Source organism: Mesoplodon mirus, assembly GCF_964341445.2.
Source record: "Mesoplodon mirus genome assembly, chromosome: 2".
Classification (NCBI taxonomy): Eukaryota; Metazoa; Chordata; class Mammalia; order Artiodactyla; family Ziphiidae; genus Mesoplodon; species Mesoplodon mirus.
The window spans coordinates 123,167,697-123,192,608 of NC_138977.1; the positions used below are offsets into that span (position 1 = coordinate 123,167,697).

The 24,912-nt window shown below is 51.4% G+C and overlaps 1 protein-coding gene across 4 annotated transcripts in view; it reads left to right on the forward strand.

Moving 5' to 3' along the window:
* The window catches only part of PIGG (phosphatidylinositol glycan anchor biosynthesis class G (EMM blood group)), a 41,749-nt gene that overhangs the window by 14,841 nt on the left and 1,996 nt on the right, over nucleotides 1-24,912 (forward strand). For 2 of the 4 annotated variants that reach the window (XM_082606683.1, XM_082606680.1), the window contains exons 6-12: nucleotides 3,926-4,138; nucleotides 7,939-8,156; nucleotides 8,322-8,603; nucleotides 9,851-10,308; nucleotides 12,623-12,814; nucleotides 18,030-18,339; nucleotides 21,935-22,098. In XM_082606683.1, the coding sequence (XP_082462809.1) occupies nucleotides 3,926-4,138; nucleotides 7,939-8,156; nucleotides 8,322-8,603; nucleotides 9,851-10,308; nucleotides 12,623-12,814; nucleotides 18,030-18,339; nucleotides 21,935-22,098 (1,837 nt within the window). The other 2 variants (XM_082606681.1, XM_082606682.1) reach the window with 2 other exon arrangements.

Consider the following 24,912-nt stretch of genomic DNA (forward strand, 5'->3'; position numbering starts at 1 on the left):
ACACACACATATATGGTTTTATATATACATATATATGGTTCTATATAATTGCTTTGAAATTTAAGAGAAAAAATATGTATTTATGTTGTCTTTTATAACTATAATTTCTGATACTCTTTGCTTTTTTTTTTTTTTTTTTAGACTGGATCCAGATTACCATCTGGAGTCACTAGCTTTCAGCCTGAAGAACCTCCTTTAGTATTTCTCGTAAGGCAGGCTTGCTAGCAATGAATTGTCTTTTTTGCTTTTTTAGTCTGTGGATGTCTTCATTTCACCTTGATTTTTTGAAAGGTAGTTTTGCTGGATGTAGGATTCTTGGTTGACTGGTCTTTTTCTTTCAGCTCTTTGCATATGCTGTCCTACTGCCTTCTGGCCTCTGGTTTCTGATGAGAAATCAACCATTAATCTAATTAGGTTCCCTTCTTTCCCTCTTTGTCTTTCAACATTTTTATTATGTCTGTTAGTTTGTGTTTGTCCAACTTGGAGTTCATCGAGCTTCTTGGTTCTGTCGATTTGATGTTTCCCATCAAATTTGGAAAATTTTTTGTCTGTTTCTCAGGTTGCATAATTTTTATCAGTCTGTCTTTAAATTTGCTGATTCTTCTGCCAGTTGAAAATCTCCTATTGAGCCTTTACAGTGAATATTTCATTTTAGTTATTATATTTCTCAACTTCAGAGTTTCCATCTGGTTCTTTTTTATAATTCCTGTCCCTTTGTTGATAATCTCTATTGGATGGCACACTGTCATCATACCTTCCTTTACTTCTTTACGCATAGTTTCCTTTAGTCCTTTGAACAAATTTACGATGACTGCTTGGAAGACTTTGTCTATTAACTCTGACATCTGGGCCCTTCCCAGGAAGGTTCTGTTGCCTGCTTTTTTTTCTCTTTGAATTGTACTTTCCTGTTTCTTGGCATAATTGCTTGGAGTTTTTGATGAAAACTGAACATTAAGTACTATATTGCAGTAACTCTAGCTACTGCTCCCCTCCCCTCCAAGGGCCTGTTGTCATTGTTTGCGTGTTGATTTGTTGAGTACCTTGGCTGGACTGCTCCAGGGAAGCCTTGACCCCCGTGTGTAAAGTCTGCTGTCGTTCCTGTGAGGGCACCGTGCCCTGGGAGCCAGCGGAGCTCTGTGACGGTCACTTTCTGTGGTGGCTCTAAGCTGTTGCCTCTCTTGCTGCCACACCCACCCGGCTGTTGGCTCCCCTCATTGCAGGATGATTGCTGTCTCATTTTCGACAATTCATAATCAATGTGCTTTGCAGTCTGGTCTCATCCTATTTGGGCCACTTTGCAGAAGTCATTTCGAGGCCAGTCTTTGAGTCTGTTCTGATGCCAGGGGAGCCCTTCTTAGCTGTCTTTTCTCTGTGATCCTCTCTGGTAAACTTCCAGCCAGACTGTGGTTTAGCCTGTTGCTCTCATGAAGCTGCCAGCTTCCTCTTAGTTGCTTACCTCCAAAACCTTCACAGTTTTCAAGAGCATCCTTAGGCTTGAATTCCCCACATTCTTTTAAAAGTGATGTCAGTTCTTGTTGATACGTCTCTAAGTCTCTTGTAATTTATAGGTCTCCACCCCCATCCTCTTTTTTTTTTTTTTTTTTTTTTGCGGTACGCGGGCCTCTCACTGTTGTGGAGCACAGGCTCCAGACCTGCAGGCTCAGCGGCCATGGCTCACGGGCCCAGCCGCTCCGCGGCATGTGGGATCTTCCCGGACCAGGGGCACGAACCCGCGTCCCCTGCATCGGCAGGCGGACTCTCAACCACTGCGCCACCAGGGAAGACCCCCATCCTCTTTTATTATGATTATCTGTTGAAGAACCTGGTTAGTTGTCCTGTGGAGTCTCTTTCTGCATTGTCTGCTAACATGTTCTTTGCTCATCTGGTAAATCCCACCTGACCTGGAGTCATGAGCAGATTCAGATCCTGTTGGTTTGGTTGATTTGGACCAGACTCTTTCTAGCAGGAAGCACAGAGTGTCCGACTTGTCTGCTGTGTGGTGATGTCAGTAGCCACTGGTGACCACCTAGGGCCACTAATTCACTAGAGGTTACAAATAGTGATGTTTTAATTCTGTAAGTCCTTTTTTTTTTTCCCATTAATTAGCCAAAATAATTCAGTAAAGAGAATCTTCCCCCATATACTTTTTGGTTACCCAGCATTACCATTTATATAAGAGAGAGGAGGTAAATGATGGCTTATTCTTCCCAATTAATTCCCAGTTTCAAATCAGTGAATTAGCTCACTGTGAGTTCACTAGCTGCTTCAACTATGACCAATGAGTTTTTATTTTTATTTTTGGGACATTTTGAACTCATGGATTTAAGCTTATTTTATTTGTTTCAATTCACTATAGATACTATTTATTTTAATATTATTTAATATTCAGTTTGTCCCATCTTTGGAAACTGGGAGCATCTTCACATGACCTCCTGAGTCCTTCTGACCTTACGGTCCCAGAGGCCTTAGTATCTCTGAGGGCTCTGTTGCTGTCTAGTCTGAGAAGGTGTCCCAGCCACTTGTGCACAAGCCCTTCCCTGGACCTGAAATCAGCTGCTTCTCCAAGATGCCCTGGTTCCTTTCAGCGGAAAGGGGTCTTTGAGGACCACCGTCTCACAGCTAGCAGTGCTCATGCATACTGGCTTACTCATTTCTGTACAAAGTGAGGAAATCTTTTTAAAATAAAATCGATCTTGAGTTCATATTGATAACTTGCACTTCACTTCACTGCTGTAAAATTGCCTCCTGAGATCTTTCACCTGTACTGTCTTCCTCCCGAGCTTAGAATCATGGTTGTCAGTACCCTCGGATCTGACAGAGTATCACGTGAGACCCTCGGTAGTCTCAGCACAAGACCAGCACCATCACTAATATCAGAGCAAAAGCAATTTAAGGTGGGGTTTTTCTTTTGGGTTTTGTTTTGTTGCAGATCAAAACACCTAATGTAAGAAAATTCTAGAAGAAAACAAATAATACTGTTGGGTGGAAATGTTCTTCTGAGTGAACCCAGAAGCCATCAGTAAATGGTTGGTCAAGAAAAGATTAATACATCTCATCAAATTAAAAAGAAAAATTGTATACAGCCAGAAATTGCCACAATCAAAGTAAAACCTTTATAAACTCACACTAGAGTATCTAAGAGACTTGCACCAGCACTGCTTCTCCCGGGTAGACTCTCCTGGTGACCCCTCAGCCCCCAAGACCTGCATTGTAGCTTCTGAGGTCTGTGGGCCAGATGCTCTCTTTACAGATGACAAAATTCTGAGTTTCTTGTCCAAAGCCTCCCACTGGATGGTGGCACAGCAGGACCCTGAGCCCAGGGTCCTGACGTCACACCCGTTCTCCTGGCAGGAATTCGGAGGCTGGCCAGCCACTGCTGTGCCTTGGACTTGTTGGTAGGTGGTGTCTCGCTTGTCAGAGTTGGTTATGGAACTTGGCCCAGCTGGACCCAGCCTTGTTCTGCTCTCCCCAGTAGAGGCACCTGCTGCTGCTCAGGATGCGCGGAGAAGTCTGCATCAGCTTCCCTGTGGGGCTGCGTGGACTGCTCTGACTGCAGTGGGGCAGGGCCGCCAGAGATCCACCCTCACACTCGTTCAGCAGGGTGACCGTTGACCTCACCAAAGTGAACATCCCTCGCCATCCACCCCACGTTCTGAAACCCGCGTGGTGTTGAGTTTCCTGCGTTAGTGCCTCTCCCGTGTATTGTGTGCTGCTTTTTAGGGAGGCACCAGGCTCCGCAAAAAATGAGTATTCAGTGTTTTTACTGACGTGAAAACCAATGATGTGGTTTCTGTCTGAATCTACACAGGACAGTTTGAAGAGATGGGTGGTTTGACTTACATTACTTGTAGAAGGTCAAATTCAAGAGTGACTACCATCACACGTGTCCTAGAGCCTGTCACTTAAACTGTTTTCTTTTTTCTAGGTGACGTCAGACATCCAAAGTATATTCAACAGACTGATTTGGCTGCAACACTATCAATAGGGCTTGGTCTGCCGATTCCAAAGAGCAGCATCGGCAGTCTTATATTCCCAGTTGTAGAAGGAAAACCAATGAGGGAACAACTGAGATTTTTACATTTAAATGCAGTACAGCTTAGCAAGTTGTTGCAGGAGAATGTTCCATCATACAAAAAAGGTAAGCCAGTTAGTAGCTGCTAACATCTGTTATGCTGTGTGTGTGTTTCCATTGCGCCCGATGTCTTCCTGATGTTCCCGTGGTGTGCACTACAGCAGTCTTTGACTGTGTGTTCCTTTTTATTAGAACCCTGACTATCACCATTAGCAACACCCACAGATGCAACCATGTAAGTCAAAATCTTTCATAAATTTACTTATTCAGCAAGTGCTGAATTTTTTTCACTAAGTTCCTATTTGGCCAGGGGCTGTTGAAAGCACTAGAGACACAGCAGGAGGAGAGCTCTGCCCTCGTGGAGCTTATCATCCAGAGCGGGAGAGAGAGAAAAGCAACAACAGATGTCAGATAGTGATGGGCGCCTTAGGAAAAGGCTCAACCAGGGAAGGGTGGGGATGCAGGTGGGCGAGGGCCACTGGGGCAGGTTGGCCTGGGAGGGAGCCTTGTGGCAGACGCAGAGTCTTGTGGTGGGGATGTGCCTGCACAGTCAAGGAGTGACCAGGGGCCCGAGTGGCTGGCACTGGCGGAAGGCAGAAGGAGATGAGGTCTGAGGGGTGAGGGCCTTTTGGACGTTGAAGGGGTTCTCACTTCCATTCTGAGTAAGTGGGGAGCTCCTGCAGGGTGTTGTGCAGAGCTGAAACCTTCCACTTGCATTTTCAGAGGCTCTCTCAGGTGCCCGTGTGGAGGGCTCTGTGTTGTGCTGCAGCAGAGCCAGGAGGCTGGTGTGCTACTTCAGCGCAAGGGGAGGGAGCAAGGGCCCAGGCAGTGGGATCCGGGACAAATGGTTGGTTCTGGATCTGTTTTGAAGGCAGCGCAAGCAGGTTGGTTGATGCACTGGATGTGAGGTGAAGCAATCCAGCGACATAAGGAACAACTTGGGGTTTGCAGCTGAACAGTGAAAGGATGCAGTGACCATCACTGAGGTGGGGAAGGCTGTGGGAAGAGAGGGCTTGCAAGGCAGGGTGCTTGTGTGTATGCTGGGGGGCCGGGGCGGGATCAGTGTCCATGAAGCCAAGTAAAGAAAGAATTTCAAGAAGGAGAGAGTGAGCAGATGTGTTGAATGGGGTTCAAGGTAAAATAAAATGAGGAATTGAGGGGACTTCCCTGGCGGTCCAGTGGTTAAGACTCCACACCTCCACTGCAGGGGGCGTGGGTTCTATCCCTGGTCCGGGAGCTAAGATCCCGCAAGCCACGCGGTGTGGCCAAAACTAAAATGAGGAACTGAGAACTGTCCGCTTATATGGCAGGTGAGGTCTCAGCAACTTTGCTGACAGAGCGGTTCACGTGGAGACAGCCTGGCTGGCGTGGGTGCAGGTGAGGACCAGGGACAGGGCAACGGTCTGGCATCTAAGGTGGATGGGGCACAAGCGGGGTGTGTCCTTAGTTTTAAGCTGCGAGAAACTAGAGGGTGTTTATATCTTGATAGGACAGCTCCCCAGGACCATACTTTCAATCAGTTTACTCTGACCCATCCAGGGACGTCAAGGCTAATATTTGACGCTGGTGCTGGGGCTCGTTGGGAAATGCAGAGGAGGTCACCTCCCAGTTTGAGGCAACATTTGATGGGATGTTGGCAGGTTTTCCTACTTGAAGTGGTGGGATACTGCCCAGTGGAGTGAATGCCTGTGAGTTTGTGGGGAGATGTAAACTGATGTTGAGTTGGTTGTGGAAGACACACCCTGCCAGCGGGGAGTGGTTGGGAACTAGATGTCCTGAATGGCAGGAGGGCATGGGGAGCATCAGCTCTTAGATCGTGAGACAGCCCCGCCAGCAACTCTGTCAAAGGTGAGGCCCGACCACCGTGCACATTTCAGTGCAGACCAGAGGCAAATAACGTATGAGTTTCGTAGCTTTTGCAAATCTGTTGTTGTTGGTAGCATGTGTCCTTTCTCCTATACCAACAACTAATAAAAACGAAAACCAAAAAACAGTGGGGTCGTTTGCTTATTTCAGGGATAGCAGAGTAGGGAGGATTGAGCACTGCAGTGGCTGTGGCCGTAATGAGCCTGTGACATGAACAGAGGGCAGTCCCCGGAACGAGAAAACACCCCCAGGGCCTCACACCCCCATCCAGGATGCCCGTCGTCTGCCCCATCAGTGACAGTGTTTCCTGAAGCAAAGCTGGGTACATGTCTGACAGGGAAATAGATGTCAAGGCCTGCCATGATATCCACCCCAGTCTGATGCAACTCGCTCGTCTGACCACTTTTTGGTTGTAGTGGGGGCTATTATCACCTTTGGACCTTTGCGTGTGCTCTTCCTGCTGATTGGATGCTGTTCTACCTGTTCCACTGGTTAGTTCCTGGGCATCCTTTACATTTTAGCTTCACTGTCAGACCTCCCTTGTCCCCCACGCTCAACCCCATTCTTAAGTCAGTTCCCTTTCCGTTACCAAGGGTCTCTCACTATTCCGTCTATAGTATATTTTCCCTCCGTAGTACTTTTCACTATTTGTAGTTGCACGCATGTGTGACAACCCTGCTGGATCACAGACCCACATTGGCAGGATCTATCCTGATGCATCTAGCATGTAGTCAGTGTTCAGCCCATTTTTGTTTGGACGCGTGCACAGGTGCCCCCATGTCTTTGACTTTGGGGTGGTGGAATGTAGCAAGTACGGGTACCAGCTTGGATCCAGACTTCGACCCCAGCTCTCACCTGCCTGCCCATGAGCGGGTGTATGAGTTGCCTCCTCTCTGAAATGGGTGTCTAACCTTTCCAGTCCCATAGGTCACGGGGAGAGGACCTGAGTGAGGGCTTAGGGTCGTGCCTGCCACCAGCATTTGGTACGGGTCAGCTGGCTCCAGCAGCAGTGGTGGGGCTGCAGGCATCGGGGCCCACGCTCAGGGATTGTGCTGTGAGGTTGCCGGGCTATGATCAGGGAAGGCGGGGTGAGTGCACTGCTGGTGGGCTGGGCCAAGGCCCCTGAAAGGCATGGCCCAGACCACCTTGGAACAGCTCTGCTTGAAGTTGAAAGAGCATGTTAAGTACCAGGGAGTCTCGGAAAAGAAGTTCTTGCTCTGCCGACCAGCCGAGTTACAGGTGAGTCTGGTCCAGCCCTGAAAGGAAGGAAGGCAAGCCCCCTGGCCTTGGGCGGCACACCACTGTCATCCCCAGTGGGGAGCCAGCTGCAGCCGGGGCTGGGCTCCATCCACGAGCCATCACGCAGCCCTGGCTTTATGTCAGCCGTGGATCGTTCAGCCGGCGTGGTGCATGGGAGACATAGCTCAGCATTGTGGTAGGAGGGCTGGGAGACTGCCATCCCTTCCCAAAGAAGACTGGTGAAGAAGGGAAGCAGGTGAAAGAGGGGCGCTGACGGTGAAAGGCAGGAGGGGCCGGCCTGCCTCGGGGAGGGGGATGCGGTGGAGCAGGCGTCAGGCCACTGCCTGCCCCGTCCTCACCCAGAGCGTGAGAGTCGGAAGGATTTTGTAGAACTGAGGGCCTTCTCGTGCAGTGCATTTCTGGGGTGTTTTATATTGCACCTTGAGGAAGAAGAGTGGAGAGAGAGAAGGGGGAGGAGGCGGCAAGCGGGAGGCAGAGAAGGAGGGGCCGAGCGGCGGGCAGACGCTGCTGTCCGTGGCGTGCACCGAGGGCTGGCTGGCAGGAAGGACGGCAGAGGACGGGCTGGCTTCATCTGTTGGGGTTTTACCGGAGGTGTTGGCGGCTACCCCCACCCCCGGAGTTCATCTTGGTTAGGTGTCAGGCTCTACCATGTGCCATGAATAACTGAGGACTCTGAGATTACAATTACACATGTGCGTGCATGTCGGTGATATATGTGTGTTGCCTTTTCTTCTTGTCAGAGCCTGGATTTGAGCAGTTTAAAGTGTCAGAAAGGTTGCACGGGAACTGGATCAGACTGTACTTGGAGGAGAACAACTCAGAAGTCCTTTCCAACCTGGGAAGCAAGGTTCGCAGGCAGTACTTGGACGCGCTGAGGACCCTGAGCCTATCCCTGAGCAGACAAGCAGCCCAGTATGACGTCTACTCCATGGCGGTGGGGACCGTCCTGGTCCTGGAGGTATGGCTGCCTGTGCAGTGTTGCGGCTCCGCTGTTAAACTGAGCAGCTAGCTCGGCCGGGATTTGGTAGTTTAAAGGATGTAGAGTACTAGTGTTTCTAAAAAAGAGAAAGGAGAGCCCCCTGTGTGTTGATGTCGCGGACACCACTGCTGTTTCCTGTTGCAGGTCCTCGCCCTGCTCCTGCTCAGCGTCCCCCAGGCGCTGAGGGGCAAGGCCGAGCTGGACGTTCCTCTGCTGTCGCCCGTGTTCTCTCTGCTCTTTTACCTGCTGCTCCTGGTTCTTGCAGCGCTCCACGTCGTCGTGTGCACCTCCTCGGGCAGTTCGTGCTACCTGTGCAGCCTCCCATGGCTGACGGCAGGCGGAGTGATGGTGCTGATTTCCACACTGTTCTGCGCAGTCATATCTGCTCTCACCAGGATGTTTGCCAGTGGAAAGCGTCTGAGTAAGGTAAGGCTGGCTTTCCAGATAGGCTGTTCTTGTTACTCCAGCTGATGAGACGCGGGTTAAGCCCCTGGTGTGTACCAGGCATGGTGCTGATGGGAGCTGAGGAAAGGGCCCACCCTTCATAGGAGCCGACAGGACGTGCTCACAGTGGCTGGTCTCCCGGCTCCCTGAGCATCCCGACTGCACACGCTCAGACCGGTGCTACCAGGTCTCATGCCTTCCTTCTCAGTTAGAAAGAAGGGGTCCCTGGGACTGTAACCAGGGGACTGTGCAGAGCGGCTGGCACAGAAGGACAGGCAGCTGGCTGACAGGGGGTCAAGAGGAGAGAGACCCCGTCCTCATCCTGCCTCATGAAATACACTTTCCTGTTCTAGACTGATGTTTTCCTTTAGAATTCTTGCAAGCCTTTGGCCTCTGACACCTTCATTCATCAGCTGATTGTGGTGGCAGGGTGGCAGTCCCAGTTGGTCCACAGTGTGCAGAGCCCGAGGGACCCAGTGCAGTGACTCCAGGCCCCCAGTGCAGCTCCTCATCACAGGGCCACAGACGCCCCCCCCACCCCACCCCGCCGCAACCTGTGTGTTGTCGTTTAGCACACATACCTCTCCCCGCTGGAGCATGGGCTTCCCTAGAGCAGTCTGGTTCTCCAGGGCCTGACCAGGGTCACAGTAGCAAGCTTTGTCATGTACTCGCTGCACACAGTTAGTAGAACAAATATTGAGTAGTATTGAATGACGGCCATTGAGTCTTCATTTTACTTTAAATGCTTTAAATTAGTGTATTTAAGGGCTAGTACTGTGATGCCAACCGTTGTAATGGAAACTCTCTGGATTTCTGGAAAGTTCTTGGAGAACTTAGGTGTCTGGTTTGGTGGAATATACCCTTGGGGCTCTTTGGTTTCGAGTAGCAGGCAGTGGCTCAGAGGGCAAGGACGGTGCAAGAAGGGACAGGCCTGGGACTGGTGGGCGAGCGCTGCAAGCTCTGGCACTGCCGAGATGGTTTGGGTCCAGACATCTTCAGTCTCCTTGTCACTCAACTTAGGACTTGCAGTCCAGGGGAGGACTGCCCTGCTGTTTCCACGTCCTCCTGGCGGTGCTCGGGGGGACAGGGAGGAGTGCGTGCCGGGCGTGAGGAGCAGCAGGTGTCTGTCACAGCAGGTTAGGTTCTGTGAGCGGAAGCTATAAGCTCGGGCAGCAAGAAGATGTGCTGTTCAGATTCTTCCCTTACAAAATACATTTTCCTTTTTACAGAATCCACCTCAATCCAACTCAAGGTGGTCGGAGTTAGATCTTCTCATCTTGCTGGGGACCGTGGGCCACATGTTGAGTCTGGGCGCAAGCAGCTTCATCGAAGAGGAGCACCAGACATGGTACTTCCTCGTCAACACGCTGTGTCTAGCTCTGTGCCACGAAATCTACAGAAACTGCTTTCTGGGAGACGACTGTGCGCCTCAGTGTTGCCCACACGTGGGAGAGGAGTTTGACGGGGTCTCAGCGGCCCCACAGGGCAAGAGCACTGGCCCTGACGTGTGGGAGCTCGACAGAGCGTCCAAGCACCCCTCTCCCCTGGAAGCGCTCAGAGGCCCTGAAAGGTGGATGGTGCTGGCCAGCCCGTGGGTGATTCTGACCTGCTGCCGGCTGCTTCGGTCACTGAACCAGACAGGTGTGCAGTGGGCCCACCGGCCTGACCTGGGGCACTGGCTCACCAGGTGAGAGCATAAGCCGTGGCCTCGGGCCAGACCCTCCATAGGCCTGTTTTTCATATTCAGGATAGAAATGGTATTTGAGGTCTGAAGAAATAGAAAACTAACCCATGATTTGACATTGAGAGGTGAATTTATTTGAGGCTAGCTTGATAGTTTGGTTTTTTATTGCTGAATCACTGTAAGTGTTCCTGTTTGAGAACCTGTGAATTTTAAAATGATCACTGCAGCAGGATGTAGTTTGTCACTCGCTGCCCTGTCCCCGACGGTGCAAGGCTGGGGTGACAGGCTGGCAGGGCATGTGTCCAGGAGCCCTTGGGAGAGTGGCTTTGCCTTCTGTGCTTCCGCCCTTCTCTGTCCTCCTTCCTCTCTCTCCGCCCCCAGGAAGGGCAGCTGCGTTGATTGGAGCCTGTAGGTGAGTCTTCAGCCTCCTCTGAGGCCTCTTACGAGTGGCTGGGAAATGTAGTAGAAAGTATAGCAGATACAGAGGATTGAAGTACAGAGAAGAAACTAGGACAGAAAAGACCAACATTTGGCTATATCATAAGTTTTACTCTCTGTCAGTGAAGGCTTAGAAAACTAAAGTATGGGAACAGTGAAATGAAAAAGTATTTCCGAGAGCGACAAGGGTCACTGTCGGATCGCTGGTAACCGCTTCTGTGAGAATTGTCAGCAGGAAGCAGGACTCAGGAAGGTCGTAGACACGTTCCTAAAGGAGGAAGTGCCAAAGGAAAGAACAGGAAGTGCTCGCTCCTGCTCGTGGTTCGGGAACTTCAGTTAGATAACAATGTGTGGTTTTATACATGATGAGGGAGGGGCCAAAAGCCCAGGCTTGGCGAGCACCGCACGGTCCTGGGACCACACGCTGGCACAGTCCTTTTGGAAGATACCTGGAATTATGCATCAAAGGCCATAAGATTGTTTATTCCCCTGGCCAAATAATCCTCATGATAAATTTCTCCCGAGTGTTAACAATACTAGCAAACCTTCGGCAGCCATAGTAATCACAGGTAGGTTTTTCAGGTTCCTGCTGTGTGCCCACTCATTTCATTTTCACAGCAACCCTGAACAGAGGGCGCTGGCCTGTCTGCGCTTGGGGTGTGAAAGCAGAGGGGAGCTGAGGCAGCACCAGGCGGAGCCAGAGCATGTGAGGATGAGCGCGTGTGCTGGGGCAGCACAGCCACCTCACTTCTTATTTTCCTGGGAACTTGCAGCGCTGCAGGAAGATTTGCTGATTTCCACCCAGAGATGCACTAACATGGCGTGCAGGGATGCCCCCACCACCCCTGGCCCACTCTCCAGGGTGCAGCTGTGCCCACTCCTGGGTCTAGACCCTCCTCCAGCACGCTGGACCCCCACCCCTTTCCGTCAAGGGTGCTCCCCTCCTGCAGCACGATTCTCCCTGTCAGTTTGTAAAGAGGCTGCAGTTTCGGTGATTTCCTCCTCCAGGGCAGAGCCTTCAAGAGACGCCCAAAGTCGCCGTCTCTATGCTCCATTTTCCATTTGTGACAATTAACAATCCAGGATCTGCATGGAACATGCAGCTTACAGAGCAACAACAGAGGCCCCAGTGTGGCCCCCATCACTATCTGCCATTCCCGGGACCCACGGCCTGACACTGGCCTCCTTTCCTCTGCATCTTTCCAAGTTAGTTTTTCCGTATGGCATATATATACCTTGGCTTAACAGCTATCGAATATTTGGGCTTTGTGAGCATGAGCTGTGGTGAATAGAACAGGAAAGAGCCCTGCCTTCCCAGGGCACAGCTCACAGAGGTATCAGGGAGTGGTGGGCAAGGGCCAGGCAGAGAGAGGGCCTGTGACAGCTATGTGCCCAGCCTCTTCACTAAGTCTCCCCACCTGGGAGAGGGCAGACACTCCTGAGTGAATCTGTCTGCACTGACGAGTGAGTGGAAGAGGATAGTGCCAGGATGTGTGCGTCTCCCATGAGCGGGCGCACACTGGTAAATATGCAGTTTGCACACAACCTCTTCACCTGTGGTTGGGGAAAATGAGGCTGCCCCGGAAAGGGGGCACCAGGGGAGCCAGTGGACAGTGTTAAATATATCACTGCCCTGGCCAGTGCAGAGCTGATGGTAGGTACCAATTGTGAATGAGCAATGAGAGATTGGGTTAATGGCCCTATATTTGTTCCACTTTAAGAACCTCTGTTTGAATTTAAAAGATCAAAAATTTTCTTTTTTGCTTTTCAGGAAAATGAGCTCTTTTTAGTACAGTTCTTAGAAAGCCACTTGGTGTAGATCCATAATATCACTAGTTATCCTTGGTAGTAATTTTTGGCATTTTACATTTCATTTCAGCTCTGATCATAAGGCTGAACTCTCTGTTCTGGCCGCAGTTTCCCTCATCATGATTTTTGTGTTGGTTCAGAAGAGGTGCTCCCTGGCATCAAAAGTGGCCATGGCGTTTGGCCTGCTGGGCATCTATTGCTACAGGGTGGCCATTGGAAATCTGCTGTTCCCATGGCAACAAAACAACAAAGACATTTCAAAGTAAGTGTACTGGCAGACACGAGCATTTGTTTTTAGATCTGTTCTAATGTTTTATGTACTAAAAAAAAATGCCATGGGGCTTCCCTGGTGGCACAGTGGTTGAGAGTCCGCCTGCCGATGCAGGGGACACGGGTTCATGCCCCGGTCCGGGAAGATCCCACATGCTGTGGAGCGGCTGGGCCCGTGAGCCATGGCTGCTGAGCCTGTGCGTCCGGAGCCTGTGCTCCACAAGGGGAGAGGCCACAACAGCGAGAGGCCCGCGTAACGCAAAAAAAAAAAAAAAAGCCATGCAATCTTGAGAACATTAGAGTTTGGTCTTTGTGAATTGTGATTTTGTCAACAGTTACTGACAGTGCCTCAGTGAGCCAATTCTGTTAGCCTCTTTTTTTGATAGGAGAGAGACAAATAACCTGGAAGTAAGGTCACTAAGATTTATTTTTGTTTTTAGTAAGGGATTCTTTAAAAATAAAGAATTTAAAGGATTCAGTTTTGCTCCATCAAGAAGTAACTAGTAATGAGGATAATAACGAGTGGATGCTTCCTAGCAGTTGGGGGGCGAAGCATGCCAGAAAACCAAACTTTCCCATAACTTATGTGAGCTCCTGGAGTGGGGGCTCAGGGTGATTGAATCGTCAGTACCACTTTTTGCATGTCAAAGTGGGAGCTTTTTTGTTTTTAATGGTGATGTGGGCTGGGGTGGGCAGAGCCTGTTCTGGAGGGCTGTTCCTAAAACGTGTTAAGAACCTTGACTTTGTCCAACCCTCTGACTTGGGTGTCCTCTTATAGAATTTATCTCAAAAATACAACCAGAGGTGAGGCGAGAGACTGGGACACGGGCATGCTCTCTGAAGCATTACTTTACAGTTGCACAGAGTAAAAAACAAGGTAGTTGGCCAACACTAGTTGGATAAGCCTCGGAGTTATGGTTTCAGGTCTTACATTTAAGTCTTTAATCCATTTTGAATTTATTTTTGTGCATGATGTAGGAGAGTTGTCCAGTTTGATTCTTTTAAAAGTAGCTGTGTAGTTTTCCCAACAACATTTATTGAAGAGGCTGCCTTTCCCCCATTGTATATTGTTGCCTCCTTTGTTGTAGATTAATTGCCCATATAAGTGTAGGTTCATCTGGGCTCTCTATTCTGTTCCATTGATCTATGTGTGTGTGTTTGTGCATTACCATACTGTTTTCATTACTGTAGCTGTGTACTATGGTTTAAAGTTAGGGCATGTGATACCTCCATCTTTGTTCTTCTTTCTCAAGATTATTTTGGCTATTTGGGGTCTTTTGTGTTTCCCTACAAATTTTAGAATTCTTTGTTCTAGTTCTGTGAAAAACACCATTGGTATTTTGATAGGGATTACATTGAATCTGTAGATTGCTTTGTGTAGTATGGTCATTTTAACAGTATTAATTCTTCCAATCCAAGAACATGGGATATCTTTCCGTCAGTTTGTGTTGTCTTCAGTTTCTTTCATCAGTGTCTTATAGTTTTCCAAATACAGGTCTTTTACCTCCTTAGTTAGATTTATTTCTAGGTATTTTATTCTTTTGATGCAGTTGTCAGTGGGATTGTTTTCTTAATTTCTCTTTATGATAGTTTGTTGTTGGTTATAGAAATGCAACAGATTTCTGTTTATTAATTTTATACCCTGCAACTTTACTGAATTCATTGATGAGCTCTAGTAGTTTTTTGGTATTGTCTTTAGGATTTTCTATGTATAGTATCATGGCATCTGCAAACAGTGACAGTTTTATTTCTTCCTTTCCAATTTGGATGTCTTTTATTTCTTTCTCTTATCTGATTGCTGTGTCTAGGACTTCCAATACTATATTGAATAAAAGTGGCGAGAGTGGGCATCCTTGTCTTGTTCTTGATCTAGATCTTTTCACCACTGAGTATGATGTTAGCTGTGGGCTTATCGTATGTGGCCTTTATTATGTTGAGGTATGTTCCCTCTATACCCACTTTCTAGAGAGTTTTTTTTTTTTTATCATAAATGGATGTTGAATTTTGGAACTGCTTTTTCTACATCTATTGAGATGATCATATGGGTTTTATTCTTCAATTTGTTAATGTTGTGTATCACTTTGATTGATTTGTAGATATTGAACCATCTTTGCATCCTTGGGATAAATCCTACTTCATCATGGTGTATGATCCATTTAATGTTTTGTTGAATTCGGTTTGCTAATATTTTGTTGAGGATTTGTTACCTGTGTTCATCAGTGATATTGGCCTATAATTTTTTTGTGTGCAATATCTTTGTCTGGTTTTGGTAGCAGGGTGATGCTGGCCTCATAGTATGAGTTTGAAAGCATTCCTTCCTCTGTAATTTTTTGGAATAGTTTGAGAAGGATAGATATTAACTCTTCTCTAGATGTTTGGTATTGCTTTCCTAATCAGAGAAAGAAAAACAAGTGTTATCCTCTCTAAAAAGGTGTCAAGGTGAATTCTGAGTGCTATGGCCCGGTTGTTTGGGTGGTTGAGGGGCACAAGGGCCACACCTGGAAACAAGACCTGTCAACTGGTGTGGGACGTCAAGGTGATGCCAAGGGCCTGGCTGAGGTGACGGCAGAGTGGCAGGCCTTCACCTGAGGCAGGGAGATCAGGTGGGGAGGGCCTGGTGGGGAGACATCTTAAAGACTGTTCACTTCAAAGTCTGAGACTCTGGGCAGATGTCAAGGCTGGATGTCACATGTGAGGGCGTCCAATCCAGGGGTGTTTGTTTAAATCTCAGAGGGCAACACATGAATAAATTCCTCTTTCCTCTCAGATGCACCTGATTTCAGCATCACTCACTTCAAGACTTCGATGACTTCCTTACCTTTCATGGATAGAACAGCATGTACCTTGTTGGTGCCCAAAATATAGGCCAGTGCACCCTTTCATTAACCTGCACTGCTTGGTTCACATCCGTCCCGTAGAATGCTTCCATCCTCCACCCCCATCTGTCCTGATTCTAGACCCCTCTTGGTTCTAGATGTGCCCCAATTCTAAAGCTGCCCTAATTCTAGGTCTCCCTGAAAGCTGCTTCTCTCCTTTCAACCCCCCCAGGTGCTGCTGTCCATCGGTGTTCTAGAATCCTCTACATTTAACTCTTGACTTTCTTCTCCACTTTGAAGCCCAGACCTGGCTGGAGCAGAAAGCCAATTTTCAGTGGTTCTGGATTTGCAGGCACAGCTGACTGGTTAGGGCAAGAGGTGGATCCATTAAAGGCATCCGGTGGTGCTCTCCCTCCTGTTCACAGTCAGTCTGCCCTGGCGTCCTCCTTGATACAGAACCCAGCCCCTTTCTTCTTTGAAACTTCTCTACTTGGGCCTTTGCTCATTGCTCCCTCTTTGACCCTGTGGGTCCGTCATCAGCACTCAGCTTAGCACACACCTTGGCTGTGGTTGCATCTGACCCCAGCTCCTCCACCAGGGTGTGGCCCCATGGCGGGCCTCATATCAGTCTCTGGTGTCTCCATGTTGCCAGTAGATAGTGCTCCACTGTTTAAATTAAACGGATCATCCTAAAAAAAAAAAAAAAGCATTTTTAAAAAACGCAGAAACTGGGCTTCCCTGGTGGTGCAGTGGTTGAGAATCCACCTGCCAGTGCAGTGGACACAGGTTCGATCCCCGGTCCGGGAAGATCCCACATGCCACCGAGCAACTGAGCCTGTACACCACAACTACTGAGCCTGCGCTCTAGAGACCGCAAGCCACAACTACTGAGCCTGCGTGCCACAACTACTAAAGCCTGCGTGCCTAGAGCCGTGCTCTGCAACAAGAGAAGCCACTGCAGTGAGAAGCCCGCGCACCGCAACAAAGAGTAGCCCCCTATCACTGCAACTAGAGGAAGCCCCGCATGCAGCAACGAAGACCCAACACAGCCAAAAATAAATAATAAATAAGATAAATAAATTTATTTTAAAGAAATGCATAAGCCTTTTCCTAAGAAAATCTGATATAGGAAAATTCAGTTTTCAACACAGATACATTCTTTTTTTTTTAAATTTATTTACTTTATTTAATTTTGGCTGCATTGGGTCTTCATTGCTGTGTTCAGCTTTCTCTAGTTGAGGCGAGCAGGGGCCACTCTTTGTTGTGGTGCGCGGGCTTCTCATTGCAGTGGCTTCTCTTGTTGTGGAGCATGGACTCTAGGCACGCGCGCTTCAGTAGTTGTGGCTCGCGGTCTCTAGAGCACAGGCTCAGTAGTTGCGGCGCACGGGCTTAGTGACTCTGCGGCATGTGGGATCTTCCCGGACCAGGGCTTGCTTGAACCCGTGTCTCCTGCATTAGCAGGTGGATTCTTAACCACTGCGCCACCAGGGATGTCCCTAGATACATTCTTAAGGTGAACATTTCACTTAAAATTTTATTTACTTAGCGTCACTTTAAATAATCAGCTTTTCTAGTATTATATAAAATGTTTGATTTATGAAATTGATCTAAAATATGCTTTAGGAATATAAAGTGCCATAAATTGTATCCTTTACAGATGATGACTGTGCTAAAATACTTAATCCACAGTAATATTTAATATTTACTGTGTACCAAATGCTTTACGTGCGTTCTCTTGTTTAATTGTCAGGACAGCCTTGTGAGGTGTAGGTACCATTTCTCTTCATTTTGTGAATAAGAAGCTGAGCATCAGAAGTTGTAATTAACTTGCCCCAACAGCAGAGCTCGTCTGTGGCAGTGCCCAGACTAACCTGGCACCACCTTCCTCCAGACCCACAGTCTGGACTGCACCACTGTATGTGTGTGTCTATACACAGGCAAGCACGTACTTAAATCTGCTTGGTTGTGAACATGCTCGGTTGTGTCTTAGCACTTATGAACTTACGGAATTTCCTGACAGAGCTGGACCTCATCCTACTGCAGTGGTTTTTCAAACTAACTATGCAAAGTAGGTGGACAGGTCTTTTGGCTACAAGTAATGGCTCTGGTCCTACACCCAGGTGATCCTTGGGCTACATGAGCAAGATTTCCTGTAAGCCGGCTCCATCAGAGAAGTGAGCACAGAGAGGACAGGCCTGCCGGCCTCTGGGAAGGGGGTCCTGGGGGGCTGATGTGCAGAGGCAGACGCCCTCACTTCCACAGAGCTCCCCCGGCGGGTGGGTCCTGAAGCTTGTACTGTCAGCTCAGTAGACACGTGGTTTTCATGGGAAAACGTGTGTTTGAATTTTTCTAGCTGGTGCTAATAAATCTGACTTGTTTTGCTTTCTTTAGGGGCATTACCGAAGCTCGTTTTGTTTATGTCTTTGTCCTTGGCATTCTGTTCACGGGCACCAAAGACTTGCTTAAATCTCAAATCACTGCTGATGACTGCACAGTCAAGGCCGTGGGCCTCTGGGAAATATACAGTGGGTTAGTTCTGCTGGCGGCGCTGCTCCTCAGGCCTCACAATCTTCCCGTCTTACTGCTGAGCCTTGTGATCCAGACCATCCTGACTCAGTTCGTCTGGAGGCCCCTGAGGCACGACGCAGCTGAGGTCACCGTGATGCATTACTGGTTCGGTCAAGCGTTCTTCTATTTTCAGGTGGGTTTTCATCATTATCATGAGTAGAAGACTATTAACTTTTTATGTCGTTTATCTTTTAGTTTTTCTTTGAGAAAATTTTACCATAAGCTAGGAAGTTACCATGTATGTTTAGTGAAAGAACTGTCAGTATGGCGTGGTGAATTATGCTTAAATTGCACATATAACATAAAGTACATTTAGTTATTTAAGACAGACATCCTTGGGGGCAGTGTATAGTAGCTGCGCTGGATCTGCTTTCAGCGGGCGGTTAGGGAAGCGCATCGTGTTCCCGTGGCTTTACCGGATGTGGATGATGACTGCTCTCACCTGCTCCCCTGGCTGTCAGCACTAGGCATTTCTGGGGCTCCTCACTTGGTTATTAATCTCTTGGGCCCCGTGGTTGTCATGTCTTCTCTCCAGTGTTGAAGGGCCCATAAAGGCAAGTCCAGCCGCCGCCAGGGTAGACCTCAGTGTGCAGCTGTGTACTTGGGAAGCACCTGGAGAGGTGAACAGAGCATCCAGCTCCTGGCCTTGGAGGGACCAAGTTCCGCCGCAGCCTTCCCACACCGCTGCCCTGGTCAGGCGGCCCCGCCCTCGACTGCACCGCATGCGTCACCCCGAGGGTGGAGCGCAGTGGAGCGCAGTGGCCAGCGTCCCCGCCTCGCTCCGCGCTCTCCAGCCGAGGAGCTTGGCAACCCTACTGAACGTCTAAGTGTGTTTTCCCGTCTGTACAGTGAGGATCTGTATTTCCTCCCTTCTCCTCTGTCTAGACCCTGCGCTTGCCTGGTTCTCTGTGTCCCGACAGCTTGGCCTAGGGCCTCTTCCTCGTCTCCTCCTCCTCCTCTCCTGGTTTCCTGCTGCTTCCAGCCTCACCACAGTCGCATGGCTTTTCCTTTTGTTCCCTGAAGCCCAGAAGTGGGTAGGGATAAAGTGCTAGAAACCTGTAAGTCCTGGAGGGATGTGACCTGACCCTCCCCCCGTCTGTGCCTCCCCAGTCCTCCAACCCCACTTTACTTCCATCTCCCTTTCAGTCCAGCTGTAGCCTCGCCCCAAGGACCCCCCACTTCAGTGCCTACCGTTGTCACCAGGACCCCGCAGCGATGTCACAGCTGGGGTCCTTGCGGACCCAGGGCGTGGACCGCACCTCCTGGAGTCTGAGCCGCCCATCGCGGGAAGGTGCCCTCTGACAGCCGAGCGCCGGACCACGGATTCTGTTCCTTGTATGCCTCATGGTGTTTTACCACCAAGGACAGAGCTGTTCGTACCTCTCAGAAGAAATTCAGAAGGTCACAGGCGTCATGGATGTGGAGAAATGCAGAGCTTGCATTTCCAGAATTGCAGAGTACCAGCCGGGAGTGGGAAGACAGCGAAGGGACCAGCGTGAATGCGGGCCCCAAGGGAGGAGGGAGGAGAGCGGCCGGGTGCCTGTTCCGAGCGCGCCTGCGTCAGAGCTGTCCTGCCGGCTGGTTGGTGTAGCTCATGTGTGGCCTCGGAAGGACTGTAGGTTTCACTGCACATCTCAAGAAATGTCCAGACGGCCCATGTCAGTCTGTTTCCTCTCTTCACCTGGACGTCACTTGCAGGCTTGTTCCTGGGGGTTGCCTCCTGTCTGGAGGTCAGTTAACAATGGGCACTCTGTCTCTGAGCACAAGTGGCTTGGTGGGGATGGGAACGCTGCCACATCGGAAGGTCGCCTCATCCCTCTCCCTTCTCCAGGCTCCCCAGGGCCCAGCTGAGCAGCGGGCTTGTCTCATGAACGCAGGACACCCCTGCCCGGGGGCGCACAGCCCCACAGCTCTGCCTGGGAGCCCTCCCGGCAGCGCCCACACAGTCTACAAGCTGCAGGTGTGTCCTGGGGGCACAGCAGACCCTGCTGGCCTGATCAAGCAGGTGCCCACAGTCTCCCTCTGAACCCAGACGGAGAAGGCAGCTGCTGGTCAGGCAGCCTGGCTCAGCGCTGAGGCCTCAGTGTCAGGAAGACTGACCACAGGTAATGCCCGAGCGAGGAGGCAGACTCGGACGTTCGGTTTGCTCCTCCGGGGCATGTGGCCTCGTCCCACGGGGGTGAGCACGAAGCTTCTGTGACGGCATGTGATGCTGGCACATCTCCGGCGCTGCCCATGGGCAGCCAGAGTGCACGAGTCCAACGGCCACGGGCGTCCCTGCAGCGGGCGCCATCAGATGTGCTAGAGGCCCTCAGGAGCAAGACCAGCGCAGGTCGGCCCTTGCACGGGGGCCCCACAGCAAGTCGGACGCGCGGCAGTTGTGCGGGCTTGGGAGCAGAGCGCCCCTGGGCCGTCTTCATCTCCCCTCCCACAGCCCTTCCCTCTGGCGTCTCCCTTTGCTCCCTGGCGAGTTTCCTGGCAGGAGAATCACAGGCTCTCCGCTCCTTCTTCCAGCCTTCAGCTCACCAACTCCTCGTGGTATGGGGTCAGGAGCGTGGTGCCCCGCTGGCATCCACAGCTCTCCGCGGGCCCCTGGGTCTCTCCCTGCCTCGATTCCCCACCTGCACGGTGTCAGGACTGTTGAGGATCTAGTGAGTTAACGCAAGGAAAGCCCCAGAGCATGCGGGCCACGCCTTAGGCCGACCCTCTCTGACGGCTGAACCGGCTTCAGCGGGACCTCCAGCGACCTGCCTGGTGTCGGACCCGCTTTTCCATCTTCGGCCCACCTCAGCATGGCATTTGGGACTCTTGTTCTTGCTCCCCTCCTCCTCTCAGCAGCTCTAGGGTCTCCTTCTCCAGGGAGGGAGTCATGCAGTTAGGGGAAAGCCCAGGTGGACATGGGCAGAGCGGGGGGTCGGGGGAAGCTGCACGAAGGAGGTTATAGTCGAGGGAAGAGCACGGCTCTGAGATGTTTGGGGTCTGCACCACGACCCAGTGACTGCCTGGAGTGGCACACGGCCAAGGGAGAAGGTGGTGGGCTTCACCCAGCCGGACTTGTGTCCCAGGCCGTTGGGGCAAGAGCTCCTGGGAGGGGCCTTCGCTGGGCTGGGACAGACATTTGTGCTGTCAGACCCGTAAACATCATGAGTGTCTCAGAAAAGGCCCCCAGCGTCAACGAAGACTGAGAGTGGAGAGGGACTGAACCTTCTGAGACCCTTCCCTTGGATTCAAAACCCCACCGTCCCTGTGTGGGATCAGCTGTCCTGTTACTGGCCCGGATCTTGCATCTGACACCTGAGCCGTACGCCAGGCAGCCAGCCCGCCCTCCTTCCGCCACCTCACAGCGGCGTCCACCCTCGAGCGAGCCATGTGGCAACACCGCCCTCAGCCCCCCCATGCCACGTGCAGCCCTCAGACTGGGTCCCTGAGGAGGGAGGTCGGTGTGTCTGTCTGAAGTAAATAGATCTGCGGAAGTTTGGAATTTTCCATAGTTCATCATCAGACTTATATTTGTATAGTTTCTTGAAGGTAAAAGACATTCCACTTGCTCCTCCTGCCTGGGCGTGAGGCAGGCAGGTGGAGGGACAGCATCTAGGGTCAGCCCCAGAACCAGGAGTGAGCGGGCAGCTGGGGCTCCTGTGTGTCCAGGTCACCGTGACCGGCTCTCACGGTTGCTAGTGGCCATGGAATGAGACCAGCCGGCTCAGCATGTTTCTCCCCGTGTCCAGGGAAACTCCAACAGCATTGCCACCGTGGACATCTCAGCAGGCTTCGTGGGCCTGGACGCCTATGTGGAGATCCCAGCCATGCTCCTGACGGCGTTTGCGACATATACGGGGCCTGTGCTGTGGGCCAGCCACCTGGTAAACTTCCTGACCTCAGAAGCCAGCAGGTGAGGCTCTTTCATCTTTAATCTGATGGCAGATTAACTCCTGTTCCAGAGACAGGGTGCCTGAACCCCAAGGGCTCAAAGGTCTCTTTCATCGGTTTTCTTTACCTTGAACAGTCCACAGTGCGTGGCAGGGCTGCTCTGTGTGGGGGCGGCTCAGACGCCCCTGCTGCCTTTTTCCAGCTCATACCAAGGTGTGTCTCCAAGAGGGACAAGAAGGAAAGTCTCTTTTCATTTTCTCTACTTGCTGGTGACCTGGTTGAAGCACGGGGTGGGGGGGATGGGGGGGTTCCCTTTGGAACAAGAGAACAGGAGGTGCTGGTTCTCACCTCCAGGATCCCTGCTGGAGAGAGGAGCCTGGACAGTCCTGAGGGGCTGTCCATGGGGGTGCGACTCTGTGTTGCCCTGTCCTGCCCCCATGGAGTCCAACAGTCACCAGCCCCAAAGGCGCTTTTCCCACCGAACTGACGGGGCAGCCCACTGCTCTGTCCTGCCCAGCACGTCCATCCGTCCACCCCTCCCCTGCCTGTTTACTCCACAGCATTCCCACCCCCTCACATGCAGTGCTTCCTTCCTTGTTTATACACCGCTCCCCTCAGAAAGGGGGCTTCATGAGGAAGGGGCCTCCAGCTTCTACCCACACAGTAACCTCGGTGCCCGGGCCCACCTAGCAGAGTGCAGCCCAGGTGGTGTGTGGCTGCCTGATTCTGTGCTTCCCACATGGGCCCTGGCTCCCCGGTCTGTAAAACGGGCGATGGTGTCACCGCCATGTGAGGTGCCGCGGGGTATGAGGCTCCCTTAGCGCCTCTGAACTCCTAACACGCTCCCCTCCGCACCCTGGGGGGTCAAGCGGGTTAGGGAGGCCCCAGGAGGACACTTTGCAGCTGAGGGGAGGGCAAGCTTCCTGCCCCCGCCCCCCTCGGGGCCCCCACTTCTCCGCCCGAGTTACCAGTGCAGGCCTCACTGTGGTGGTGTCTGACCCCACACTGAACCTGCCCCCGCTTCCTCAGCCTCCTTCACGGGTTCTTCTCAGACCCACGTGTCACCCCCAGACCAGCTCCTGAGACACAGGCCTCCGGGACCCTCTGCCTCTGCACCAAGCTCACGTCCACATCGATGGATGGGGCAAAGGTCAGCGTCGGATTCTGGCGCAAGAAAGCAAGGGACGGCTCCCCGTGAGGAGGGTGGGCTTCTGCTCTGAGGCCGCTGGCTCCCGGTGGGCACCACCTGCTCTCTACTCTCCAGACTGCCATGGCTGAGCCCTGGCTTCCCCAGCGAGAGGCTCTCTTTCCCCAGCTGCAGGCTTCCTGAGGAAGAGGGACGTGCCTGCATGTGGCCTCTGGGATGTCTGTGGACAGACTCCCCTCTGATCAGCCGCTGCCGATCTGGTCTCCTGCGAGCCGAGCGCCTCTGGCGGGAGCGGAGGGACGTTGGGTCGCTGTGCGGGGGGCCCAGGACGCCCTGCCAGTCTTTCCTGCTGGACGTGAGCCCACGTCAGCTGCAAGATCGCTGCCGAGCTGGGGGTTCTTTCATTAACGGATTTCTAGGTGGATTCCTGGGGGGTGGGTTTGCTGCGGTGGAGAGGCCCAAACTGACCGACAGGTGTCTTTGCATTTCGGGGACCAAGGGGCCGTGAGCCGGTGAGGTGCGCTCACCACTGCCCCAGAGGGCTGCCTGCTCTGGAGCACGGCTCTCTGCATGTACCGCGTCTGCAGACCCCAGGGCTGCTGGGCAGGGGGACCCAGGTGGGTGAGGATCAGACGGTGAGAGCCTGGGCTTCTGTGAAGAGCAGCTTCCTGGTGCTAAAATCACAACTTGATTTTCCTGGCACTTCTCATCTATTACACTTTTACTGGGGAGAAAAAAAGACAGATGAAAAGCATGTTTTTAAAGTGGGTTGAAAGCATTTTAATCGGTTGGAGAGTGTTGTATGATGTTTTCCCTCATTAAGGAATGTTTCTCCTTTATTTTAGAAAAGGTTTTTCTTCTTCATTTTCACTCAAGTTTCACTCATTGTTTCTCCTTTTTCTAGTAAAATAAGGAAACTATAACCAGATTAAAGTGGTAGAAAAAGAAAATATATTTCTAATGGCTTAAAATTTAGGCCCTGGGTGGCCCGTGCCCCTCTGCTTTGGGGGCTGGCCTCCGGTCTGGAGCTCGGCAGCGGGGACAACCGAGCAGTCCAAGCTGCAGGTCCTTCGTTCATCCCCTAGGTCGCAAGTTGTCATTTGTTGAGGTTACGGGAACTGTCACCCCACTGGCTGTCGCTCTGGAAGGAACCCCAGTCAGTGTCTTCCAAGTGTGTGAAATCGAAACACAAGGAAGTGAGTGTCCTGAGCTCCCCTCCCTCACTGTCTGGTCAAGAGGGGAGTGGGGTCAGCAGGCTCCCAGCTGAGCACAGACGCCCTGATGCCCCAGGAGGGGGCAGCAGAGCCCGCGCTGAGGCCCGTCATCCACTAGGCCTTTCCCTAGGGTGCCCTTTGCTGGGTGTTGGGAGAAAGGCCCTGGGGAGGGAAGAGGTGATGCTTCGGGGCCCAGCTCTCCAGGAATCCCCTGCCGGGTGGACTGGATCCCAAGTGGGACCCAAGGTGTGGGCGTGAGGACTCACTCCAGGAGCGTGTGTTCTGGTGGGGCAGCGGCGAAATGAGCCAGTCACAACGCTGGTGTGAGGGGTCAGGACGGCATCCCAGAAGAGGGCCTGCAGGTAGGAGTCAAGGCTGCGTGATGCATCAAGGAGAAGTAAGCAGAGTGTGTTGCCTGCTGAGGGTGACGGGCAGCTGGAGATCCCAGCAGGAAGGATGGGCACTGAAGCCCCAG